This window comes from Podarcis raffonei, chromosome 3, assembly GCF_027172205.1.
Source record: "Podarcis raffonei isolate rPodRaf1 chromosome 3, rPodRaf1.pri, whole genome shotgun sequence".
Taxonomy (NCBI): Eukaryota; Metazoa; Chordata; class Lepidosauria; order Squamata; family Lacertidae; genus Podarcis; species Podarcis raffonei.
The window spans coordinates 122,387,390-122,411,372 of record NC_070604.1 but is presented as its reverse complement, the minus strand read 5'-3'; the positions used below and the strand labels follow the sequence as shown (position 1 = coordinate 122,411,372).

The window sequence follows — 23,983 nt, the reverse complement described above, 5'->3', positions numbered from 1 at the left end:
CATGAATTTGCTTTTGTGTTCATCTGCCTTGGCAGGAAGCTGTGACATTACATACTTCCTCCTTGCCTGGACAGCTTTCTCTTTTTTCATCATACCTCCAAGCTGACTACATCTGCATGTCTGAGCTCTAAAACTGAGACGCCATTTTGGACTTAGTTTTTGTGCTTCTGTAACTTAGATAATAGTTAGAAACCTGCCTTCATTTTGCTACTGTAATTGCTGCTTCAAGACCCATACCATATACATAAGTAAATACTACTTTTACTTCTTCACAAAACAATGTACAGTCATGCCTCAGATTAAAGGAGCTTTGGGTTGGGCGTTTTCGGATTGCGCTCCATGGCAACCCGGAAGTAACGGAACGCATGACTTCCGGGTTTCACCGCTCGTGCATGCGAAGACGCTCAAAATGACGTCGCACGCATGCGCAGATGTGGCGAATCGCGACCTGCACGTGCGCAGACGTGCAGACGCGGGTTGTGTTCGCTTCAGGATGTGAACAGGGCTCCAGAACGGATCCCATTCACATCCAGAAGTACCACTGTATGTGTGATTGTTATTTTTAAAGGGGAGAAAAGAGGTAATACAGTGGTACCTCAGGTTAAGTACTTAATTCGTTCTGGATGTCCGTTCTTAACCTGAAACTGTTCTTAACCTGAAGCACCACTTTAGCTAATGGGACCACAATTTCTGTTCTCATCAAAGTTCTTAACCCGAGGTACTATTTCTGGGTAAGCGGAGTCTGTAACCTGAAGCATATGTAAGCCGAGGTACCACTGTACCAGGAAAACTCAGTCTGTCTTAAAGCAGAAAGTATTGTTTCTAGAAGGTTAAATCAACCTTGCCTTAGCTTCCAAGTTTAAACTGCCAACGATGGTTCTCTGCTCATCTCACAATATATCGAAATCCATTCCTAGACTCTCTCCTGAGGGATGTTCCTCCCTCTTCCCACTGATCACAGGGGAGATGCCCACATGCCCACATCTCTTTCCAGTTCCTAAACAGGAGATCTGAATGCCAGACACCCCCTTGAGCAGGACAGAAATACATCCAGGGTCAGAATACCACCGTTCCAAGTACTTCTTTGCAAAATGCAAAATTAGCTTACGGCACTGTTTTTAGTTTAGAGAAAAGGTGAGTAAGAGGCAACACGATAGAAGTTTATAAAATTATGTTTCTCCCCCTCTCTCATGACACCAGAAATCATGGACACCTAATGAAGCTCAATGTTGGAAGGTTCAGGATGGATAAAAGAGAGGACTTCTCCACACAGTGCAAAGCTAACTATGGAACTCCAGTTGCCACTTCTGGGAAATCCACAAGTGTGATGGCCTGGGACTTGGGCTCAGACTCAGTCTGCACCAGATCCTTTGCCTCAGGCATCACCTGAACCGAGTCTGGGTCCTGACCCTGAAGCGTCTCAGTCTGCACAGGTTCTCCTGGAACAAGCACCAGCTGGGCCGAGTCAGGGGCCTGAGCCTGCCCTGGCTCCAGATGCGGGGATGACCTCGTTGCCTCCAGCTGGGCCATCACTTACAGCAGCTCCACTACTGGTTGGGTCAGGGGAGGCTGAGGTGGCCTCTGGGTCTAGTAACCCACCGACGTCTCCTGAGCTGCAGATACTGAGGTCTGAGAGAAGGAGAGACCAGAGTACTCACAGGAGGAGTGCTCGCCTTTGGGCAAGACAGGGAGGTGAGTCACCGGGGGATCAGGACCAGCCATTACCCGACAGAGATAAAAGGCTGCCAGACTCCACCCCAGGTTGTGAGAGCAACATTGCTGTTTGCTAAAACCTTCCTGAGACCCTGTGCCTGACCTAGCCTGGTTTCCTGCCTTGGCCCCGTTGGAGTGACTCCTCGTGGAAGGAACCCTTGGATTCGGGACTGGACCTGGACCGTGTTGCTTGGGTTACCCCCAGGCCCAGCACAACAAGCGGGATCTGAACACAGAGCCCTGTCTCCTCCTGAGATTTCCAGCAGCTGGGATTCAGAAGCACTGCTGCCTCAAACTGCGGAGACACAGCCAAGCCATCACGGCTATTAGCTATCGAAAGCCTTCTCCTCCATAAATCCGTCTAACCTTTTAAAGTCATCTAGCTTGGTGGCCATCAGTGCCTCTGGTGGGAGAGAGTTCCATAGTTTAACCCTGCACTCCGTGAAGAGGGACTTTCTGTTATTTGTGCAGCTTATCCTTTCATCTAGTGATGAATGGAAGTGAGAGCTGGACCATAAAGAAGGCTGATTGCCGAAGAATGGATGCTTTTGAATTCTGGTGCTGGAGGAGACTCTTGAGAGTCCCATGGACTGCAAGAAGATCAAACCTCTCCATTCTTAAGGAAATCAGCCCTGAGTGCTCGCTGGAAGGACAGATACTGAAGCTGAGGCTCCAAGACTTTGGCCACCTCATGAGAAGAGAAGACTCCCTGGAAAAGACCCTGATGTTGGGAAAGATGGAGGGCACAAGGAGAAGGGGACCACAGAGGACGAGATGGTGGGACAGTGTTCTCGAAGCGACCAGCATGAGTTTGACCAAACTGCGGGAGGCAGTGGAAGACAGGAGGGCCTGGTGTGTTCTGGTCCAGGAGGTCACGAAGAGTCGGACACGACTAAATGACTAAACAACAACAGCAATCCTTTCATCGCAGATAAACTCATGCGCATTTCTCGATGCAAGGATAAGTTCTGAGTAGCAAATGGGAAAGGATTAGTTCACCTCCCAGCGAGGCAGTTTCCCCCCACTGCTGGGCAGTGGACCAAATTGTTTTCAGCACAAAACCGGGAACAAAAAGACATCCCTTCTCCAGGTTAAGTGGGGCCAACGACTTGGATTGCAGCGAGCAAAGGGATGAGGCTGCATGCTTGATGCTCTCCCCACCCACTTTGGCCTTGAGTCTTTGCCGATTGTGTCATTGTGCACGAAAGCGCAAGGCCGGTCCCTCTAATTCTCCACGGCCCCTGACCCCACCCATTAAGCCATCATCGCCTGTCGCTCTTGGCAACCCAATCTCTGTCTCCCACTGGCTCCCAGAGACATCTTGGAGCCATTTGCGGCTGTCTCCTTGAGCGAGGGGCACCCTAGGCGTGCCGCTTGCTTGCTGCGAGGAAGGCTGGGCTGCGGTCCAAGCTAGTCATCGCAATCCTCAGCTGTTGGGTGTGGACATTTCCCTCCCTGGTGGGATATTTCACCTGCCGGAACGGCGGCTTCATCGCTGGGGCCGGTTTAAGAGCCGCACCTGCTCTGAACGCAATAGAGAGGTCCCATAAATGGATGCTAACTGGAGCCGGGAGACTGGGCAGGAGACCAGAGCTGTGCTGCTCATTTAGATTTGGGGGGGGGGGGGTTTGTCCTGCAGTGTCTCCAGGAAAGAAAGGGGAATTTTCATGCTGTACCTTTAGGGATGGAGGAATCTGTAACTCTGCAGATGCCAGATCCTATCAGCTTCAAGAGTCAGCATGGCCAATGGGCATGGATGATGGGAGCTGTAGTCCAGCAAGAAGTGGAGGACTACACATCTGTGTATGATGTATCCTTCATTGAAATACAGTCAAATACAGTCATACCTTGGGTTACAGACGCTTCAGGTTGCCTTTTTTTGGGTTACGGACCGGCCAAAACCCAGAAGTGCCGGAATGGGTTTCTTCCGGGTTTTGGCGGTTGCACATGCACAGAAGCGCTAAATCATGCTTTGCGCATGCGCAGAAGCACTGAATCGCAACCCCCGCGCACGCAAACACAGCGCTGCGGGTTGCGAACGTGCATCCCGCACAGATCACGTTCACAATCCGAGCGTCCACTGTACAACATTTCCTGTTTGCCCAGAGTGGACATGCAGGGGGATGTTGCTCCAGCCAAGAGGACTTCCTGTCACACCTGGTCTGCAGCCTTGTCCCCCTGTGTGTGACCAGGTAGATGGGCGTGACCCTGACAGACCCTATAAATGGGCTGGTCACACAGCCATCTTCCCTTTTTGACTCATTTTCATCTTTTGCTCTTAGCTAGCAGCACATGGCTCATCCTTTCAGAGGATGGAAGCCACAAGGTAGAAACTCTGGGGCCTGGCTACAGGTGTACCTGTAACTATAGGATAAAGCCTGCCTTCAGGGCAATACTGTGAACTGAATGCAAGAAAACTTTATTATTACTTTTAAAGAAGACAGTTGTGTCATTATTGTTTGGGATGTAGGTGGCGCTGTGGTCTAAACCACAGAGCCTAGGGCTTGCTGATCAGAAGGTCGGCAGTTCGAATCCTCACAACGGGGTGAGCTCCCGTTGCTTGGTCCCTGCTCCTGAGCGCAGCGATCCCGCTGGCTGTCCTGGCTTATGGGATAGCCGCATGCAGCATCCCCTGCCGGGGAGAGGCTGTGCGCGGCTAAGGCTCCTCCAAGAGCCGCGCTCCCTTTAAAGAGTGTGCAGCTCTTGGGGGCTTTTCCCTGAGGAGGGAGAAGGGCAGCCCTCCTCGGGAAAAGCCCCCAAGAGCCACACACACTCTCCACGAGGCTCTTTAAATGGAGCGCTGAGCAGAGCCTCCCGCCTGCATTTGCTCCATAAGACGCACACACATTTCCCCTTACTTTTTAGGTGGGGAAAAGTGCATCTTACAGAGCGAAAAATACGGTAGCACTGTGTTTTTCTATCTTGTTGGAAGCTGCGTAGAGTAAGTGGGGCAGTCCAGTCAGATGGTTGGGGGTACTGTTGCATGTTTATAGGATAATACACAGCGTGGAGAAAGTGGACAGAAAATGTTTCTCCCTCTCTAATAACACTAGAGCTTGTTGACATTCATGGCCCTCTGCCACGGATGCTATAGCTGAGATTCCTGCACTTGGAATATTGTGTCCAGTTCAGGGCACCAAAATTTAAGAAGGCTGTTGACAAGCTGGAATGTGTGCAGAGGAGGGCAACCAAAATCATCAAAGGTCTGGAAACTAAGCCTGATGAGGAATGGTTGAAGGAGCCGGGTATGTTTTGCCTGGAAAAGAGGAGACTGAGAGGAGCCATACAATAGCCATCTTCCAATATCTCAAGGGCTGTCACATGGAAGAGGGAGCAAGCTTGTTTTCTCCTGCTCCGGAGGGTAGGACTCGAACCATTGGCTTCAAGTTATAAGAAAGGAGATTCCAACTAAACACCAGGAAGAACTTTCTGACACTAAGAGCTGTTCAACAGTCGAAAGGACTCCCTCAGGAGGTGATGGACTCTCCTTCCTTGGAGGTTTTTAAGCAGAGGTTGGGTGGCCATCTGTCATGGACGCTTTAGCTGAGATTCCTGCATTGCACAGGGTTGGACTAGATGACCCTCGGGGTCCCTTCCAACTCTACAATCCTCTTGACTAAACATCGGGAAGAACTTTCAAAGAGTAAGAGCTGTATGGCAGTGGACCAAACTCCCTCAGAAGGTTGTGGACTCTCCTTGCTTGGAGGTTTCTAAGTGGAGGTTGGATGGCCATTTGTCAGGGATGCTTTAGCTGAGATTCCTGCATTGACGGGGGTTGGACTAGATGACCGTTGGGGGTCCCTCCCAACTCTACTTTTCTATGATTCTTTTAACGGCTGTTGTTTCTCTTCCTCTGCATGCAAAAATGCCATATTTGCCGCAGTATTTCTTAGGCCAGCCGCAAGAGGCCCCCTTCTCTCTCTTTATTTTTCTTATTTTTCTTATTAAATTTCCATTTCATAATATTAAAATACATCCTTGTTATTCACATTGGTTTTTGCTCGTATGAGCTGATCAACTTCCCTCCTTTCTGCCTCATGGTTTTCATAATTCCTCTCTATGTTATTGCATTTGTGCCTCTTCCAATTTACATATTGTTCATTCCAATCGTCATAAATTTTAAATAAATATAAAAAGGCATTAATTGTCAACATTACAAGTCTTTTTAAATCAGTTCTGCTAGCGTTGTTAATTGTTTGCAGTGAGAGGCCCCTTTTTCTTAGTCGGGTGCCTTACTCTTAGAAAGTCAATACGAACCTCCCTGGTGCTTGGGATTTTATTTTTTCCAGCAATGCCTAGATTGCACCCCCCAAAAGCAATCTGTAGCCCAGGGGTTTACATGCTCATTCCCACCCCCCGGGCCCCCATTTTGCACGAGACCCTAGAGTTTCCCGTGGCCTTTGTTCCTCTTCTGTGCATTTGTTTTTATTGAGCCTATTACCTCTCTGAACCTTGAGCAAAAGGGAAAAATATAAGGAAAAGAAATAAACATGATTGCTTAGGAAAACAAGCCCGCGAGCCCATGCAGCTGCACAAAGATATCATCGGCCGGGATAATTGGGACCATGTGTCTGTTAGGGAAATGGGAGATTTATGCCCTAGTGTAGAGAGAGCACTGCTCTCCGAATCTCCCCGGTTAAGGAAGGAAGAAGGAAAGAAAGACGCCCGTTTCTTATTCTGTTTGTGGAACGGACATCTTCAAAACTGTTAGGATCCAAAATCTATATCTATCTATCATCTATCTATCTATCTATCTATCTATCTATCATCTATCTATCTATCTATCTATCTATCTATCTATCTATCTATCTATCTATCTAATCTATCTAGCATGGGAGCATTTTGCGCCCATTTCACAGGCTACTGTCAATTTGGAAAAGGCAAGCAAAATGATCCAGAAGATGGAGCGACTCTGCTACGAACAAAGTTTGCAGTGTTTGAGACTTTTTGGTTCAGAGAAAAGAAGAGGCGAAATCATGGATTTTATAAGATTATGCGTAGCATGGGAAAGTGGGGAGGGATAATTTTTCCTCCCTCTTTCATACGGCTAGAACACATGGCTGCTGGAGGAATCAGAACAGATACAGTCATACCTCGGGTTACAGCCGCTTCAGGTTGCGTTTGTTCAGGTTACGCACCTGCCAAAACCTGGCAGTACCGGAACAGGTTGCTTCCAGGTTTCGGTGGTTGTGCATGCACAGAAGCGCTAAATTGCACTTTGTGCATGCACAGAAGTGGCGCTGCGGGTTGCAAACACTGCGGGTTGCGAATGTGCATCCTGTAACTCATGCTGTTAGCCAGCTCTTTGTTTCCAAATCTATTTGGGCATATCTGTATGTGGTATATCTGCACGACAAAGACACAAATCTCCATCTTCTATCCTTAAGACCCACAGGGACCACATTTCCCTAGACCTGAGCATCTCCTGCATCCGTCAGCATCAAAATTAGAACCCAAATCTATGTATTTAAAAACTAATAAATACAACCCAGGAGAGGCCCTTGGGCCCTTTAACAGCAGCCACACCTGCAGAAATTCACCAGGTGCAGCTTTGCCCGTCGATGACGCTTTCAATGCCTTTTTCTCACGTGGCAGTTAAAGGCATCGGAGCACCGGCCGGAAAAAAAGGTGGCAACCCACAGAGGAGAAACAAAACCCTGTCTTACCTGGTTCTCTGCCTCGGTCTCCTCTTTCCCCCTTCTCCCCCTTTGGGCCTCGGTCACCTGAAAGCAGAAAAAAAGGCATCAGACCGAATGCTCTCACAGAGGTGCCTGGGAACACTCAAGTTGCATTATTATTTTATAATAATAATAATCAGCACTACCCTGTGAGATAGTTTAGGCTGAGAGCCACCGACCAGCCCAAAGTCACACCCAGTGGGCTTTATGGTAAGGTTACCAGATTTTTTTTTCTTTTTTCATTTTTTTTATTAGTTTTCCAATTTTATAACAAACATATCCACAAACAAAAAAAGAAAACATCGAAAAACAAGCAAACAAACATATACCCAAACTGTAAAAATTCCACTTTTGATATCATTGTTGGGCGACTTCCTTGAATCCCCCTGGCTGAGTTTCCATATAAATCATTGCAGCAGTTTTCCAAAACCGATTTCACATAAAATTTAGTTAGTCCATTTACATCTTTCTTTCTTTTCATTTTAACTTTTAGCCATAGTATTCTACAACATCACATATTTAAATCCTAGGCCAATTTGGTACTTGCAAGTAATTCTATTTAAGTTATCATATTTAACTAGATAATCTTTGAATTTCTTCCATTCCTCTTAGTGCTCCTCCTCCTTCTGGTCGCGGACTCTTCTGGTCAGGTCAGCTAGCTCCCCAAAATCCATCATCTTCATCTGCCGTTCCTCCACTGTTGGTATTTCTTGTGATTTCCAGTTTTTGGCCAGCAAAATTCTAGCTGCATTTGTGGTGTACAAAAACAATCCGACATCTTTCTTGGGCAATTCTAAACTTATTATTCCAAGAAGAAAGGCCTCTGGTTTCTTAATAAATGTATATTTCAACATTTTTTTCAATTCATTATAAATCTTTTCCAAGGTTACCAGAATTTTTTCAATGAAGCCGGGGAAACTTTAATTAATTAAATACTACGTGTTCGGGACGTTGATGCTGCAGCGATGGCAGTGGCAGACGGTGGCCACCACCTTGACCTCAACCGCCACGTTTTCCCTTCCTCTGACGCTTCTATCTCCTTTCTCCATTAAAATTAAATAAATAAATACTACATGTTCGAGACATTGATGCTGCACCAGTGGCAGTGGCAGAGAGGCCGCTGCTGCCTTGACCTCAACCGCCACGTTTTCCCTTCCTCTGATGCTTCTATCTCCTTTCTCCATGAGCCTGGGAAGCCCCTGAATTGTTAGTTCTTCGGTGGTGGCGGGGAAGCAGTGCGCGGTGCGTCAGGCATGGAAGGCGGAGAAGGAGGGCCGAGAGCAGTGGTGGTGGCAAGGCTCGGGCAGCGCGATGCCTCCCTTCCCATTGGAGCAGCCCCAATCCCATTCCTACTTGTGTGCAAGCAGAAGGGGGCAGGGATCCCTCAAATGGGAAAGGAGGCTTCCTGTTGCCTAACTGAGAGATCCCTGCCCCCTCCTGCTTACACTCAAGCTCAGATAGGCAGCATGAAGCCTCCCTTCACAGCTGAGAGATCCTCGCCCCACTCCTGCTTGCATGAAAGTAGGATTTGGGAGGCTGCTCTGATAGGCAGCATGAAGCCTCCCTCCGCAGCTTAGTCGCTGGGGTCAGGGAAGGTGGACTAGATGACCCTTGGTGTCCCTTCTACAATTCTATGATGAGGCGATCGGAGTCTACCAGGGATGGCTGCACCTGCAGTCCTCTCATTCTCTCATTTTCCTATACAGAGTTGTCAGGAGTTCAGCCTACACTCGAGTAGGACCCTGCCCGACTGGCATGTTCTCTCCCTCCTGGTTGATTGTTTGGGAGCTTCATAAGTTTTCTTCAGCCCAAACATCACAGCGACCAATGCCAACCGACACCGGCACACTTACGGACCCGCAGAGTCTTTGCAGTTGCGTAACGAAACACAGCAACTCAGCATTTTGGCTAATCTACTTTATTTACGGGACGCGGGTGGCGCTGTGGGTTAAACCACAGAGCCGAGGACTTGCCGATCAGAAGGTCGGCGGTTCGAATCCCCGCGACGGGGTGAGCTCTCGTTGCTCAGTCCCTGCTCCTGCCAACCTAGCAGTTCAAAAGCACCTAAAAGTGCAAGTAGATCAATAGGTACAGCTCCAGCGGGAAGGTAAACGGCGTTTCCATGCGCTGCTCTGGTTCGCCAGAAGCGGCTTAGTCATGCTGGCCACACGACCCGGAAACTGTATGCCGGCTCCCTGGGCCAGTAAAGTGAGATGAGCGCCACAACCCCAGAGTCGGCCACGACTGGACCTAACGGTCAGGGGTCCCTTTACCTTTACTTTATTTACATATAAACCCACACGGAGCACTGCAACATGGCTCCCTCTCTCTCTAGCATCAGACAGCAAAGAGAAAAAGAACAAAGGACAATAGTCCCACTTCACGGAACACAGTAACACAAACATCCTGTCTCCGTCACTTCCCACTCCATGGAGTCAAAACATAGACAACAATCCCATGACTGCAATCACGGAGCAGGAATTCTAACAGTTTTGTCCGTGCCCTCCTCCCTGCCGAGTCCTAGAAGGGCAACACTGAGACTCCAGGGGGCACAGGAAGCTGACAGGTGCTGCCACTTCCTGGACTGGTTGTGAGATGGCGGGCGGAGCGAGGCCAGTGGGCCAGTGCCACCTTCGCCCTCATGGACCAGCCTCCACGTTTTCCAGCTGTTGCCTCCAGATGTTCCTTCGCTCTCTGGATTCTTTCCTCCCTATAAATGGGACGCCCACCCCTCACCCCCTTTCTCTAACCTGCTGGCAAACGTTTCCCAGTTCTGGGTGGCATAGCCAAGTGACTTTGCATCGTGCGCAGGCAAGGCATGGAAATTGGCGCCAGTTCTCCAGCTTCCTGGCATCCGGTCAAAGGGTTCCCTCTCCAGCATTTTGGTGGCCCAAGTGGCGTTGCGATGGTTTGGCCCATGGCTCCCCCCCGCCCCGCCCCCTCCTCCGTGGCTTCCTGCCAACCAGCGACTTGATAGGTGACCACCAAGTCCCAATAAACAAGGCCAGATCAAATTTTCTTTCGCTCCCAGCCAAGCTGTTCCCTTTTAACCATTCGGCCAATTAAAAACATATGTTTTCTGAGCCTGAGCGTTTGTGTGGTTGGCAGGGATTCACGAGCTGCTTTAGACAGAGTCGTTGCACATATATGCCAGATTCAGTGGGTCAGGAATGGCCTGATCCCATGCGAAAACTTAAAGGTATCTTACTGGATCTGACCAGATGGGTTCATCCAGCCCTTGGGTCTCTTTGAAACAGGAGTCTTTTCAGTGGTCTCAAAATTATAGGAGAAAAAGTATAGGGCCCAAAATAGAATCCCAAAGTCCTACTGGACATCTCCTAATTTTATTCAATCTTCCCTGTGACAGCCCTTGAGATATTTGAAGATGGCTTTCCTATCTCTTCTCAGTCTCCTCTTTCCCAGGCTTAACATTCCCAGCTCCTTCAACCATTCCTCATAAGGCTTGGTTTCCAGATCAATATGATACAATACGATAATCTTTATTGTCATTGTCCCATACAGAACAACGAAATTGAAAAATCTACACAAGACATTCAAAACCCAACAAACCTACTATCCCAGCTATCCCAACCTGGTTAGCCCCCTAAAAACTCTGATACCCTATTTTTAAATACAATATGCTCCCATTCAGACTCCTTACAATGCATTTAAAACCAAAATCACATTTGGGTAGAAACTGTTTCTCAGACGGCTAGTCCTAGTCTTTATAACCCAGAAGGCAGAAGCTGAAAGAGATCGTTTCCAGGGTGCGCACTATCCTGCGCTATCTCTGCAGCTTTCTTATGGCACCTGGAAGCGTAGATTTGACCCAAGGTGGGAAGAGTGCACCCAATTATTCTCTCTGCAGTCTTTGCAACCCTGGACAGCATTGTTTTTTCCCTGGCCGTGCAGCTCCCAAACCACACACACAGACCATAAGTTAATACACCTTCCAGCTTGTTAACATCCTTCTTAAATTGTGGTGTCCAGAAGTGGACGCAGGACTCCAGGTGGGACCTGATTTTAAAGAACTGGAAAAGGTTCAGAAAATAATCAAGGCTATGGAGCCCTACAGAGAAAGGCCACGGGGTTTAGGGCATTTTAGTTTAGGGAAAAGACAAATAAGAGGAGACAAGGGAGAAATTTATAAAATTATTCCTGACATGAAGAATGTGGAGGAAGAAAAGTTTTCTCTCTGTGTCTCCTAATGCTAGAAATCGTGAACGTCCAGCAAAGCTGAATGTTGGGCAATTCAGGACAGATAAGTAAAATCCTTCGGCACACAGCACAGAGTTAAACTACGGAACTCCCTGCCACAGGAAGCAGCGATGGCCACAAACTTGGATGGCTTTAAAAGAAGATTGGATGAGAGGGGCATTGATGTCTTCTAGCCAGGATGGCTCTGTTCTGCCTCCACAGCTGGAGGCAACAAAATTCTGAATCCCAGTTACTGGAAACCATAGGAGGGGAGAGTTGCTCTTATGCTCAGATCCTGCTCACAAGTTTTGGGGCATCTGGTTGGCTGCTGTGAGAACAGGATGCAGGATGAGGTGGGCCATGGGCCTGATCCAGCTAAAGGCTCTCCCGATGTTCTTATGAGATTGACTGGCAGTTTAGTGCCAAGTGGCGCACTCCAGGGCAAAACAAATGCACAAAAACATTGCATTTTTAAAAAGTAGCTCAGGAGCTCTCCCCAAAGGTAAGAGTGAACAGCCTCCCCATCTCCCTCTCCTTATAATTTGATCATGGCTTTAAGCCAAGGGTTGCCATGCTTGGACCACTGGTCGCTAAGGTGATGATGGAAGAAGAAGAAGAAGAAGTGTTTGGACTTGATATCCCACTTTATCACTCCCCTAAGGAGTGCCTGGCATGCTCTGGTCCATGGGGTCACAAAGAGTCAGAGACAACTAAACAACTAAACAACAACAACAAGGAGTTCCTAAGGGACGCAGGTGGCGCTGTGGGTTAAACCACAGAGCCTAGGGCTTGCCGATCAGAAGGTTGGCGGTTTGAATCCCTGCGACGGGGTGAGCTCCCGTCACTCAGTCCCTGCTCCTGCCAACCTAGCAGTTCTAAAGCACGTCAAAGTGCAAGTAGATAAATAGGTACCGCTCGGGCAGGAAGGTAAACGGCGTTTCCGTGCGCTGCTCTGGTTCGCCAGAAGTGGCTCAGTCATGCTGGCCACATGACCTGGAAGCTGTACACTGGCTCCCTCGGCCAATAAAGTGAGATGTGCGCTGCAACCCCTTTACCTTTTAAGGAGTCTCAAAGTGGCTCACAATCTCCTTTCCCTTCCTCCCCCACAACAAACACTATATAATGTGAGTGGGGCTGAGAGACTTCAGAGAAGTGTGACTGGCCCAAGGTCACCCAGCAGCTGCATGTGGAGGAGCGGGGAAGCGAACCCAGTTCACCAGATTACGAGTCCACCGCTCTTAACCACTACACCACACTGGCTCTCCATCATGATGGAGTCATGATGGTGATGGATGATGGTCTCCAGGTACCTATTTGGGGGTGGAAGGAAGAGGAAGAGGGTGCAGAAAAGATTTGTGTGTGTGTGTGTTGTTTTTAAGAGGGGAAGGTGGCACCCCTTACCCCGGTACGCCTTTCTGCCTGAGGAAACAAGGAAGACCATCTGGCCTGGCTCTGCTCCCAGACCCTAAGCCAGAATTCCCAGCACAATATTTCCTGATAGGGTCCCGCCAGAGCCATTAAATATATGGAACAGCTGGACGCTTTCATTACACCAGCGGGTGGGATGGTGCGCAAGGGCTCATGCGCCGATTCGAAACACATCTTTTAAGAACAACATCCATTTCCATGGTGTGGGACTATCTATCTATCGCAAGATCAAGCCAAGAAGGGAGAGGGGCAGGGTGTTTTTTTTGGGGGGGGGTGTTGGCAGGGAGAAAGTCATTTTTGCAGTTGCTGAAGGAAAAGTTGGACGCACAGACTTGGGCATCGTTGCTGGCACTCAGAAGTCCTCTATAATTTGTGTGTGGCGGATGAGGTTTGCACCCGTCGCAGTGTTGAAAATGAATGCGTTTGGCAACCCGTGGCAAATCCATTTTTGTTGGTTTGGAGTAAGGCTCCATGCAGTTCAGAAGTATCCCGGCAATAGTATAAGATACTATGAAATGAATTCTATTAATTGTTTTCATAGAATCACAGAATTGTTGAGTTGCAAGGGACTCTGAGCATCATCTAGCGCAACCCCTTGCAATGCAGAAATATGCAGGGATCGAACCTGCAACCTTGGCGTTATTGGCACCACGCTCTAACTAACTGATAAACTTCTTCTTGCTGCTTGCCTTCTCTGCTATTTTGTTGGATTACAGACCATCCAACATCCCGCTGATCAAAAGGGGGACATTCGTTTTTGGGTCCCAAGCTCTCACGGAGCCAGCTGAATCGCACCAGACCAAAAAACGGGGCATTCCAGGATCCAGGGTGCTCGTGTGGTTATTGTGTGCTCCTTTGAGCTCAACATTTATTGTTGGGAAAGCTGAATACAAATATTGTTGTTGTTGTTTAGTTGTTTAGTCGTGTCCGCCTCTTCGTGACCCCCTGGACCAGAGCATGCCAGGCCCTCCTGTCTCCCACTGCCTCCCGTAGTTTGGTCAGACTCATGTTTGTAGCTTTGAGAACACTGTCCCACCATCTCGTCCTCTGTCGTCCCCTTCTCCTTGTGCCCTCCATCTTCCCCAACATCAGGGTCTTTTCCAGGGAGTCTTCTCTTCTCCTGAGGTGGCCAAAGTATTGGAGTCTCAGCTTCAGGATCTGTCCTTCCAGTGAGCACTCAGGGCTGAATTCCTTCAGAATGGATCGGTTTGATCTTCTTGCAGTCCATGGGACTCTCAAGAGTCTCCTCCAACACCATAATTCAAAAGCATCCATTCTTCGGCGATCAGTCTTCTTTATGGTCCAGTTCTCACTTCCATACATCACTACTGGGAAAACTATAGTTTTAACAATATGGACCTTTGTCAGCAAGGTGATGTCTCTGCTTTTTAAGATGCTGTCTCGGTTTGCTGTTGCTTTTCTCCCAAGAAGCAGGCATCTAATACAAATATTAAAACCTTCTAAGATAGAGAACTCTTCACATCTCCCTAGTTGGCCACCTGTATCCACCACAGAGATTTGAGAATTGATTTCATCAATGCATCCTGGAAAAGCGCCAGGGGAAGACATGATTCCCTCCAATATTTTTCTCCTGGACATAAATTGGGGGTCTCCCATTTTGGCAAAACTGTTCACATATATAAATATAACTGGAGACACCTCTCTAGGGTGGTTTGCCAGTAGAGTTGTGCCAATCTTCAAGAAAAGTGGCCCCTCAGACCCTCACATTTATAGACCTCTTAGTCTCCTGGACATGTAGCAGCCACTGAGAGCCTTGTGCCCCATGAATTCATCTCATCCTCTTTTAAAGCCATGAAGATTGGCCAGGAGTTCCATAGTTTAACTCTTGTGCTGTTTTTTTTTTTTTTAATAAAATATTTATTGAGGTTTTACAAAGACATAGGTTTACAAAATAAAAAAGATCATATCAAGAAAAAAGATATAAAAAAGAGAACATAGAAAAATACATACAAAAGAAAAAAGAAGAATAAAAATACAAAATACAAATACAAAAGACAAATAACTAAAAAAGAATTAAAAACAAGTCAGTTCTTTGTGACTTTAAACTCATTAACTTATTTCCTTGGCCTCCTCACACCTCCCCTTTTTGTATTCCCATTTAAATAATCAAATCAGCAAATCCTTACCCTCTTTCATTTATCTTAACTCTGTGTCTTAACATATTATAATCTATATTTTCATCCATTATCAATTCATTTTTGCATATTCTTATTAACTTTGTTGCTAATGCCACTTATTTTCAATCCAAACATCATTTTAACATTCATTAATTTTACAATATTTCTGAAGATAGTCTTTAAATTTCTTCCAGTCTTCCTCCACCGACTCTTCTCCCAGGTCTCGGATTCTGCCAGTCATTTCCGCCAATTCCATATAGTCCATCACCTTCATCTGCCATTCTTCCCGGGTGGGTAGATCTTGTGTCTTCCAATACTTTGCAATGAGTATTCTTGCTGCTGTTGTAGCATACATAAAGAAAGTTCTATCCTTCTTTGGCACCAATTGGCCGACTATGCCCAGGAGAAAGGCCTCTGGTTTCTTCAGGAAGGTATATTTAAATACCTTTTTCATTTCATTATAGATCATCTCCCAGAAAGCCTTAATCTTTGGGCACGTCCACCAAAGGTGAAAGAATGTACCTTCATTTTCTTTACATTTCCAACATTAACTCTTGTGCTGTTTGAAGGATGTTCTGTTCTCTGTCCTGAACATTCAGCTTCCCTGGATGTTCATCTTGTCCCATGGTTCCCAATGTGCCTGACAGGGGGGCAATTTGATTTTTATGGGGGTGGCAATTTTGAAGCTTGTTTAGATCACATTAATGGCCCTTTGGCTTCCTCCACGTGAACAGAAGTTCACTTTCTGAATAATAAGAATTACCATATTTCCCCGTGTATAAGACTAGGTTTTTTCCCTAAAAAATAATGTCAAAAATTAGGGGGTGTCTTATACAGTCATACCTTGGGTTAAAGTCGCTTCGGGTTGAGCGTTTTCAGGTTACGCTCTGCGGTGACCCGGAAGTAATGGAACGGGTTACCTCTGGGTTTCGCCCCTTGTGCATGCGCAGATGCTCAAAATGACGTCATGTGCATGTGCAGAAGCGGCGAATCATGACCCGCTCATGCGCAGACATGGGTTGCGTTCTGCTCTGGATGTGAACGGGGCTCCGGAATGGATCCCATTCGCATCCAGAGGTACCACTGTACATCTTTCCCCCATTTTCTTAAATCTGACTCCCCCAAAATAGGGGGCATCTTATACATGGGGGGCATCTTATAGATGGAAAAATACGGTATATGCCATTGGGGGGGCATCAGGATTTTAGAGATGCTTAGGTGGGGCATGGCCAAAAAAAGGTTGCAAACAACTGATCTAGTCCACCTCCCAGCACAGGTGTCTTCTGGGTGGAAAATACTGGTGTGCTCATAGCTTCCTCACTTAACCATCAGGCATAAGCTCCTCTGTGTAAATATTTTGTTTTGTTTTGTTGAGAGGGGATTTGTTGTCGTCTCATTTTGGTTTCCCTGCTTTCGAAATGAGAGTATTAGTGTGTTAGCTCACATCCTGTGAGTGTGAACCAGATAAGCGTTTTTGCGCCGTTAGCGGTGATCGAAAACAGCCATCGCTTGGAAAGATGAACTTTTTCGGTAAATCGCCCTTGGCTTGCGCCTCCGAGCAAGTTAGAAAGAGCCCCATTCTGTCCATTCCCCATCTAATCTGTCTTCAGGGGATGGAGAAGGAGATAAAACTTTCTGGAAATGAAAGAGCCTCGCCGACTGCCGGCCCCCCATGCCAAGGCAAACGGAGACGGGCAGCGCCAAGAAGCCAAGATAAACTTTCCTCCTAACAAGGGAATCGAGCCGCCTTGGCCACAGAGAGTTTCCCAGGCTAGAGGAGGGAGATGCTGGATGGGCAACGGAGGGGGGAGCCTTGGCAGAGACGATGGCCTCCTTGCCTAAATCAGCCTTCCCCAACCTGGTGCCCTCCAGATGTTTTGAATTCACCACATGTTTTCTGGGCACCACAATTTAAAAAGGATGTTGACAAGCTGGAAGGTGTGCAGAGGAAGGAGACCAAGATGACAGTTGTCTGGAAGCCAAGCATGATGAGGAATGGTTGAAGGAGCTGCAGATGTTTAGCCTGGGGAAAGAAGGAGACTGAGAGGAGATAGCAGAGCCTTCTTCAAATATCTCAAACATGGAAGGTAGAGCAAGCTTGTTTTCTGCTGCTCTGGGGGGTAGGACTCGAACCCATGGCTTCAAGTTTCAGGAAAGGAGATTCTGACTAAACATCAGGAAGTACTTTCTGAAGGTAAGAGGTTCTTCAGCAGTGGAACAGTCTCCCACAAGCAGTGGTGGACTCTCCTACCTTGGAGGTTTTTAAGCAAAGGTTGGATGGCCATCTGCCATGGATTCTTGAGCTGTGATGCCAGCCTTGAAGGGGGTTGGACTACATGACCCCTGAGGTCCCCTCCAACTCTACAATTCTATGACAAACAACTGAAAGTGCCAGGTTGTGAAAGGGCATCCTAGATGTCCATCTCAAATTTTGAAACTATTCACTTTTTCATTTCCTGGGATTTTCAATATTTATTTATTCAAAAGTGATCCAATTTGATGTACTTAAGCATACTTCTCAAGCACTCCGGTCTGTGATAAAGACCCATCCCCTAGCAAACTACTTGTGCTCTGGAAAATGAAACAGACTGTGGTTCCCAAACCTTCTGAGCCTGCGGCGAGCATTTGGGAAACTGAGAGAACATCGTGGAGGACAGTCATGATCTCAGGGGCCAGCCATGAATTCTCACTACCTCCAGAGGGTTGAAAGAGAGCCCTGAATCTGAAGCCCTGGAGAATACAGAGCTAGATGGCTGAGGTTCCTATAAAGACGCCTGCTTCTTGGGAGAAAAGCAATGACAAACCTAGACAGCATCTTAAAAAGCAGAGACATCACCTTGTCAACAAAGGTCCATATAGTTAAAGCTATGGTTTTCCCAGTAGTGATGTGAAGGAAATCTATACGTGTGCAGTTTTGCATTTTAAACCCATGTCAATCAAAGCACCGCCATGACTGCGGGGATATAAGGGAGCCTGCTTCTGAAGTCCAGATGCTGAACACATTTCTGCCATGTTTTTGTGGTTGAAAACAACTGTGTCTTTTTAATGCCTGCCTCAAATCTGAAATTGTTTTTATAATTACAATAATGTTGCTTTTTGGAATGGCTGCAATGGTTTTCCTTGTTAAATCACTTGAAGGCATTCTATGGGAAGTAATTCATGAATGGAATATATAAGTTGAAGATCATGGAGGAGAACACTATCAATGTTCAGACAACAGTCATGAAATTAAAAGACGCCTGCTTCTTGGGAGAAAAGCAATGACAAACCTAGACAGCATCTTAAAAAACAGAGACATCACCTTGCCAACAAAGGTCTGTATAGTTAAAGCTCTGGTTTTCCCAGTAGTGATGTATGGAAGTGAGAGCTGGACCATAAAGAAGGCTGATCGCCGAAGAATGGATGCTTTTGAATTCTGGTGCTGGAGGAGACTCTTGAGAGTCCCATGGACTGCAAGAAGATCTAACCTCTCCATTCTTCAGGAAATCAGCCCTGAGTGCTCACTGGAAGGACAGATCCTGAAGCTGAGGCTCCAATACTTTGGCCACCTCATGAGAAGAGACTCCCTGGAAAAGACCCTGATGTTGGGAAAGATGGAGGGCACAAGGAGAAGGGGACGACGGAGGACAAGATGGTTGGACAGTGTTCTCGAAGCTACCAGCATGAGTCTGACCAAACTGCAGGAGGCAGTGGAAGACAGGAGTGCCTGGCGTGCTCTGGTCCAGGGGGTCACGAAGAGTCGGACATGACTAAACAATAACAACAACAACAACCAAGTGTTCATTTGTCAACAAGAAGCACTGACGAAGGTACCTCACCTTCATGACTTTTTCTGATCCCGTTTGAAAGACATCAGAGTTGGTGGCCTTGGTCCAGTATACCTGAAGGAGAGTCTCCACCCCCATCGTTCTGCCCGGACGCTGAGGTCCAGCGCTGAGGGCCTTCTGGCGGTTCCCTCCCTGCGAGAAGCCAAGTTACAGGGAACCAGGCAGAGGGCCTTCTTGGTGGTGGCGCCCGCTCTGTGGAACGCCCTCCCACCAGATGTCAAACAGAAGAACAACTACCTGACATTTAGAAGACATCTGAAGGCTGCCCTGTTCAGGGAAGCTTTTAATGTGTGACATTTTAATGTATTTTTAATCTTTGTTGGAATCCGCCCAGAGTGGCTGGGGTACCCAGCCAGATAGGCGGGGTACAAATAATAAATTATTATTATTATTATTATTATTATTATTATTATTATTATTATTCCTCTTTAAGCCTTTTTCTGGAGGCCGGGCACAGCCTTCCCATTTAGGTAAGGATTTAAGAACGAGGACAGTAAAGGCTCCAGTCGTTGGGAGCATTTATTATTATTATTATTATTATTATTATTATTATTATTATTATTAAAGCCCGTTTCCGAATGCAGCAGGACACATTCCCAAGTACACATGTTCAGGATTGTGGTCCAGTGCTGCATTCTATTGGTATTTCTTTCAAAGCAAGTTTTGAATATGAGGAGCCTCTTGGATCATCTAGTCCAATTTCCTGTTCTCAGTGACCATCAACCCTCAAGCTGGATTTAAGTACAAGAGACAACTTTCTTCCTGGGGTTTCCAGCAACTGCGGTTCAGAAGCATCACTGCCTTCAATGTGGAGGCAGAGCATAGCCATTGTGTGACTTTTCTCCATAAATTTGTCAAATCTTCTTTTCAAGGCCATCCTGTGGGGGTGAATTCCACAGGTCAACACCATTCAGCCTCTGTGGGATGTTCACAAGTTCTAGCATTTGAGAGCTGGATAATAATTGTTCTCTCTTTGCTTCCCCCAGGCTAAGAATAATTTTATAAACTTATCACGGCACCTCTTACTTGCCTTTTCTATAAAAAGTCTCAACCTTTCTTCATTTTCTTGATAATTTGGGTGGCCCTTTCCTGAGCCTTTCCCAACTCTGCAGAATCCTACCTCGCAAGGTTGTTGTGAAGATAGAATGGGGAGGGGAAAGAGAACCATGTAGGTCGCCTTGGAAGAAAAATGTGATATAAACAACAGGAACAATTGGCAAAGGCTTCTGAAAAGTCAAAAGGGAGAGGGGAAGACCCCTCTAAGATTCACCAACCCAAGGAGAAGTGATTCTTCCCCTCTTCCTAATAGTTTTTATTCCCGTATCTATGGGAAGATCTCACAGACAGGCCCCAGACCAAGGCTGTTTCCCATCCCGCTAAACTATTCCGACAAGCTGCCCGAGGATCAAAACGCCGCAATGCGGGAGGTTGGAGGAGGAGGGGGCTTTGGGGGGCAAGGGGGGCTAATGAGACTCAAATGGCGAGAGGCGCAGCATGAAGGCAGCTCATACACGCCGGGCTCAAAGCCAACAGGAAACAGGAGCAAGGAATTTGGGCTGGGGGGCACGGGGTGTGTGTGTGCTTTTTAGGCGAACTTTGGGGGGGGGTAGGAAATGAAGAGTCCCACAATATCTGCAGCGCATATGCAAAAAAGCATGTAAACATTTGGTACGTAAAGGGTCGTGAGTCATAATGCTTCTTTGGATGAGAAAATTAGTCAAGGCTGATAATTCAGAGCAAAAATTTAAGCGAGGCGGCATTTTCAAAGAGGTTAACAGGGGCGGGTTCACGCTAGAATTTGTGGCCATTCAATGAAGCTGAATTTTGGAAGGTTTGGGAGAGATTTCTTCACACAGAGCAGAGTTAGACTGTGCAACTCATTCCCACTGGAGACAGAGGATAAAAATTGGAGTAGATAAATTGATGGAGGACTCTATGGAGCTTGCCAAACTGACTGGGAGACTCCGAGACCAGAGAGAAGAGACGGTGGAAGAAGATTGGAAGAAGTTTAAAGAATATTTGAAAAAAATATGTTAATATTTAAATCTTAGAATAGCTTTGGAAGTGGATACAGGCTGTAGGGTTAAGAGGTAGAAGATAGTGTATTTTAAAACAGTATTATTTGTAAGTGATAAAATGTGAAGATTTTTATGGTAAAAGTAAGCGTGATAAAAAAAATGGTTAGAAATTATTATATAGGAAAACTGCTAAAGAGGAGGTAAAATGAAAATCAGATAGGGGGGACTTGGGGAAGCCCACCTAATGTTTAGAAAAAATAAGGATAAGACAAGAACTTGTTTGTATTGTTTGTTTTTCTGTTTGTGCTGTTTAGTTGTGTTATAAAATGAATAAATTGTTTTGAAAAAACGAAGAAGATCAATTGATGGAGAACACCCATGTTGCCTACACAGGCCTTCCTCTGAACATAACCCAACTTGTCAACATGCTTTTTTGTTGTCCAACTACCATCATGGCATCCTTGGGGTCTTCCCCTTTAACGCCACCTTAGTTATGACCTGGTGAGGGCGGTTACCTGTTTCTCCCTTAAAAAGTTGGAAGAACAGCCTTCCTTCACACTTCCTCCTCTTTGTACCATCTGTCTTGTTTAAGGGTCAAATTAATTCCATGGAAGATGACTTTTAGCCAGCCCTCTTAATCTGAGATTCCTGCAAGGCACGGGGTTGGACTAGATGACCTTGGGGTTTCCCTTCCAACTCTACAATTCTATGATTCTACCCAGACACCATGGGGGAAATGGCATCTCTCTTTCTGTGCACACTTTCTCTTTCTCTGTGGGAGATCATTCCTGGAAGAAGGAATTGAAGTGACTGGAGGGACTGGGGCACGTGCCCCTCACTCAAAAATCCAAATGTGAAAATGAGCCTGAAAAGGTTCTGGGTAGCCCAGTTTCAAAGGATGTGGACAAGCTGGAAGGTATGCAGAGGAGGGCAACCAAGAGGATCAAGGGTCTAGAAACTAAGCCTTATGAGGAATGGTTGAAGGAGTTGGGTATATTTAGCTAGGGAAAGGGGACGCGGGTGGCGCTGTGGTGACGCTGTGGTGGCGCTTGCCGATCAGAAGGTCAGCGGTTTGAATCTCTGTGACAGAGTGAGTTCCCGTTGCTCGGTCCCTGCTCCTGCCAACCCAGCAGTTCGAAAGGATGTCAAAGTGCAAGTAGATAAATAGGTACCGCTCCGGCGGGAAGGTAAATGGAGTTTCCGTGCGCTGCTCTGGTTCACCAGAAGCGGCTTAGTCATGCTGGCCACATGATCCGGAAGCTGTACGCCGGCTCCCTCGGCCAGTAAAGTGAGATGAGCACCGCAACCCCAGAGTCATCCATGACTGGACCTAACGGTCAGGGGTCCCTTTACCTTTACCTTTACCTTTAGCCTGGGAAAGAGGAGACTGAGAGGAGATCATTAAGCAAACAGTCTGTGAGCACCTAGAAAGGAATGCTGTGATCACCAATAGTCAGCATGGATTTCTGAAAAATAAATCATGTCAGACTAACCTGATCTCGTTTTTTGACAGAATTACAAGCCTGGTAGATGAAGGGAATGCAGTGGATGTAGCCTACCTTGATTTCAGCAAGGCATTTGACAAGGTGCCCCATGATATTCTTGTAAAGAAGCTGGTAAAATGCGGTCTTGACTATGCTACCACTCAGTGGATTTGTAACTGGCTGACTGACCGAACCCAAAGGGTGCTCATCAATGGTTCCTCTTCATCCTGGAGAAGAGTGACTAGTGGGGTGCCACAGGGTTCTGTCTTGGGCTCGGTCTTATTCAACATCTTTATCAACGACTTGGATGATGGACTCAAGGGCATCCTGATCAAATTTGCAGATGACACCAAACTGGGAGGGGTGGCTAACACCCCAGAGGACAGGATCACACTTCAAAACGACCTTGACAGATTAGAGAATTGGGCCAAAACAAACAAGATGAATTTTAACAGGGAGAAATGTAAAGTATTGCACTTGGGCAAAAAAAATGAGAGGCACAAATACAAGATGGGTGACACCTGGCTTGAGAGCAGTACATGTGAAAAGGATCTAGGAGTCTTGGTTGACCACAAACTTGACATGAGCCAACAGTGTGACGTGGCAGCTAAAAAAGCCAATGCAATTCTGGGCTGCATCAATAGGAGTATAGCATCTAGATCAAGGGAAGTAATAGTGCCACTGTATTCTGCTCTGGTCAGACCTCACCTGGAGTACTGTGTCCAGTTCTGGGCACCACAGTTCAAGAAGGACACTGACAAACTGGAACGTGTCCAGAGGAGGGCAGCCAAAATGGTCAATGGCCTGGAAACGATGCCTTATGAGGAACGGCTAAGGGAGCTGGGCATGTTTAGCCTGGAGAAGAGGAGGCTAAGGGGTGATATGATAGCCATGTTCAAATATATAAAAGGATGTCACATGGAGGAGGGAGAAAGGTTGTTTTCTGCTGCTCCAGAGAAGCGGACACGGAGCAATGGATCCAAACTACAAGAAAGAAAATTCCACCTAAACATTAGGAAGAACTTCCTGACAGTAAGAGCTGTTTGACAGTGGAATTTGCTGCCAAGGAGTGTGGTGGAGTCTCCTTCTTTGGAGGTCTTTAAGCAGAGGCTTGACAACCATATGTCAGGAGTGCTCTGATGGTGTTTCCTGCTTGGCAGGGGGTTGGACTTGATGGCCCTTGTGGTCTCTTCCAACTCTATGATTCTATGATTCTATGAGATAGGAGAGTCACCTTCAAATAGCTTAAGGGCTGTCACGTGGAAGATGGAGCAAGCTTGTTTTCTCCTGCTCTGGAGGGTAATAATAATAATAATAATAATAATAATAATAATAATAATAATAATAATAATTTATTATTTATACCCCGCCCATCTGGCTGGGTTTCCCCAGCCACTCTGGGAGGCTTGCAACAGAACACTAAAATACAATAACCTATTAAACATTAAAAGCTTCCTTAAACAGGGCTGCCTTCAGATGTCTTCTGTAAGTCTGGTAGTT

General features: G+C 46.7%; 1 protein-coding gene across 1 annotated transcript in view; it reads right to left on the bottom strand.

Moving 5' to 3' along the window:
* The window catches only part of SCARA5 (scavenger receptor class A member 5), a 96,440-nt gene that overhangs the window by 9,395 nt on the left and 63,062 nt on the right, over nt 1–23,983 (bottom strand). Inside the window, exon 7 of the mRNA XM_053383840.1 lies at nt 7,380–7,436. Within this exon, the coding sequence (XP_053239815.1) occupies nt 7,380–7,436 (57 nt within the window). The remainder of the gene's footprint in view (nt 1–7,379; nt 7,437–23,983) is intronic.